The 3,140-nt window shown below is 57.7% G+C and overlaps 1 protein-coding gene across 1 annotated transcript in view; it reads left to right on the forward strand.

The window, feature by feature from the left end:
- Positions 1-621: 621 nt before the first annotated feature.
- Positions 622-3,140, forward strand: part of Gad1 (glutamate decarboxylase 1) — a 40,445-nt gene continuing 37,926 nt past the window's right edge. Inside the window, exons 1-2 of the mRNA XM_021192703.2 lie at positions 622-869; positions 2,308-2,451. Of these exons, the coding sequence (XP_021048362.2) occupies positions 2,373-2,451 (79 nt within the window). The 5' untranslated portion in view covers positions 622-869; positions 2,308-2,372. The remainder of the gene's footprint in view (positions 870-2,307; positions 2,452-3,140) is intronic.

Here is a 3,140-nt window from a genome sequence, read left to right on the forward strand (position 1 = left end):
TCTCCAGGGAGAGGGCTTAGAGAAAGGGAAATAGACCCCTTGCCTCTTATGGTGCCAGGTGGCTGTGTTCGAACGGGGTGGTTTGGAGATGGACTGGATGAAGAAACTGGAGTGCAGAAACTCCAGGGTCTGGGTGGTCCTCTCATCTCCACTTTGCCCGTACAGCCATACTGGCTCAGTAGAGCGCTCCCTAGGACACCACCCAGAGAAAACCTTCTGGAATCGCCAATCCAGGACAACCACAGGAAATTGATCAAGGCAAAGCAAATATTCTAGTCTTCTCCAAGATACGGGAAGGAGAGCTAAGAAGAGGAGACGGAAGAATCGCCCAGTAAGACAAAATTCTTCGTAGGAATTATATTTTCCCTTGCTCTCACCCAACATCGCCTATCTCAAAAATAATTTAAAAAAAAACACAAAAAACAAAAAACAGAGCGTGCTGAGTGCATTCTGGATTACTCATAAGACTTTGTTTCCCTCCCCAACCCCCTTCTGGTCGCAAACCCGTGAGCTGGATTTATAATCTCCCTACAAAGCTCCAGTGACAGTCAGACACCTGCAAAGGAGCCCCAGCGCTCCGCGGACGAGCTGCCCCCGCGAGCAGCGGCCTCGTGATTCCCCCCGCCGAGCGGGTCCCCGCCTCCCCACTCCGCCCCCGCCTCCCCCAAGCCCAGCGGCCGCCTCTCCGGATCTCTCTCTCTCTCTCTCTCTCTCTTCTTCAGGCTCTCCCGTGCCGGACCAGGGATCGTGCAAGCAAGGAAGCAGCCCTGGGGTGATACCCAGCACGTACGCTTGTGACAGCCGAGCCGAGCCAGGGACGCTTCTCGGAGGAGTCGCGGGAGGGTCCAGCTCGCTGTCGCTGAACCGAGGTGGGTAAATACTGGATCACCCGGACTTGCCAGAGCCAGCCTCGGTTATTCAACCCGGTGCCCTCAGCCTGCGGCTTCTTGTCCAGCCCTTTACCTCAGCCCACCAGTGCGCGCCTGTCGCCCACCTTCCACAGCCGAGTGCTTCCCGCCAGTCCTGTCGCAGCTGTGGTTTTGGCGCACCCCCCGCCCCTATCCCTGGCCCTCCTCGCTCTTGAAACCCTTATCAATTTCATTCGGGAGGACACGTAGAGGCTGAAGTGACCCCAGAGCCATTTTTTTGCCTGCGCTTGAGGGATTGGAGCTCACGGCTGTCGGATACGCGCCTGGGTAGCAGCGGCAGAAGGTGCGAGGAGCGATAACCTGTTACTTCCCCAGCATCCGCGTTCCACCGCCGCCCGCGGAGCTGCGAGAGCGCGCGAGGCGAGGTGGGGGGACAGATGCTCAGCTCGAGGGACGACACGCAAAAGGCGGCTGGTGGGCTGCGCTCTGCGGGGTCTTAGATTTACCCAGATTAGCGCTCTCCTCCCGCTCCTCTCATTCTTTCTCCCGCTCCTTCTCCCCATCTCTTCCTCCTCTCTCGCCCTCTCTCCCTCACTCTGTCCACGAACAAACACAAGATAGGGGAGCCGCGCACTCTTCTATCGGAGGTCTCTTGCGCCCTAGGCGCAAATTCGCCACCGGGTGACGTTCTCCTTTTTACCCTCTGCCACCTTCTCTGGCTCAGTGAAACGAACTCTGGGGACTGGGTAGAGTAGAAACAGTGAATCTGGGACGGAGCCTCGCCCTAGCGTTGAGAAAGCTAGGAACGAGGTGGGACAAGAAACAGATCAGCAAGGCTCCGACACGCTGCCTTTTGGCTGTCTGGAGTGCAAGGTGACTGATTCTTAGCGGGTCAAGTCCTGAGGGGCGGGGGACCTATTTCTTCTCACCTTGTCTCACCAAAGTCCCTGTCCCCGGCGCTGTGAGCCTCCTTCTTTCCAAGGAATTGGCCAGACACAACAACGGGAACCAGACACCGAACCAGACGTGCCCGCCCCGCACGCCCTCCCCCCTCCTCTTCTGCCTGTCCACCAGGCTGCTGGGAGCCCAATGGGGCTTGTCTCGGCTGGGCTGGAATTCGCTCGATGAGTGCTCCCTAGTGCTCCTAGACCTATCCTCACCCCATCCCTCGCGTCCTGCACCCGCCTCCGGCGCCCCTTAGCTGTGAGCCTCACTCAGGGCACCCGGTTGCGCCTCTAGACTTGAGAGTCGCCCGGGGCTACTGTGCCTGCGCCCCAGTCCCGGAGCTAGCGAGCGCCTCCCCACCCCCTCCCACCGACCGCGCACCAGGACCCAGCCAGCTCGCTGCCCTTGGTCTCCCTTCTGTCTCCGAGACTTCGGTGCCCCGGGCCGCAGGACCTAGAAGGTCTCCCGGCACAGCTCTCCCTTCTGTTTGCAGCCTGTTCCTACGCCCAGTCCGCGGGGGACCCTTGAACCGTAGAGACCCCCAAGACCACCGAGCTGATGGCATCTTCCACTCCTTCGCCTGCAACCTCCTCGAACGCGGGAGCGGATCCTAATACTACCAACCTGCGCCCTACAAGTAGGTCCTGCCCCAGTTTCCTATTAAATGGACTGCAGCGAGGGTGGGGGCGCTGGCACTGCGGGAGGCTGCGCTGTCGGAACGCGAAAGGAGAGCGTAGAAAATGATGGAGGCTGAGAAACAAATGGGGCCCTATCCCAGGTTCCTGCTTAGAGGTCATTTGGCTGCCAGGGACGCGAGGTTACTCCCAGGGCACCTAAGAGCAGCGAGGACTTCACAAGGACCGAGCAAGAAAGATCTTTGGGGTCTAAGAGGCAGAGACGTTCAAGGCGCTGTGTTGTGTTTTTGTCTGACGGGACAACAGGGGTCAGAACAGAGGGACAGTGTGAGGTACCGGAGTCTCAGCGAGAACAGTTTCCTAGCTCTAGGTTTGAGACGAGACCTGACCTCCTTCTCTCCTTTCCTCCCCCCCTCCCGCCCCCAGCGCTGTACTCACAGTCCATAATCAGGGGAAATTTCGACGTTAATTGCAGCTTTTAGAAAACTCTGGGTCCCTAATTGCTCCAAATTTGCGTCTAGCTATTGACGCGTGAGGGCGAAGCCAGGGGCGTAAAAGGTGCACAAAACTGCCTGAGATTCAATTAATTACATCTTAGAGACAAAAAAAAAAAAAAAAAAAGAAAAAAAAGAGAAAAAAAAAAAAGAGAGAGAGAGAGGGACCAAGACACAAGTGCCCAGTGGCAGCCGTC

This window comes from Mus pahari, chromosome 3 (assembly GCF_900095145.1).
Source record: "Mus pahari chromosome 3, PAHARI_EIJ_v1.1, whole genome shotgun sequence".
Lineage (NCBI taxonomy): Eukaryota > Metazoa > Chordata > Mammalia > Rodentia > Muridae > Mus > Mus pahari.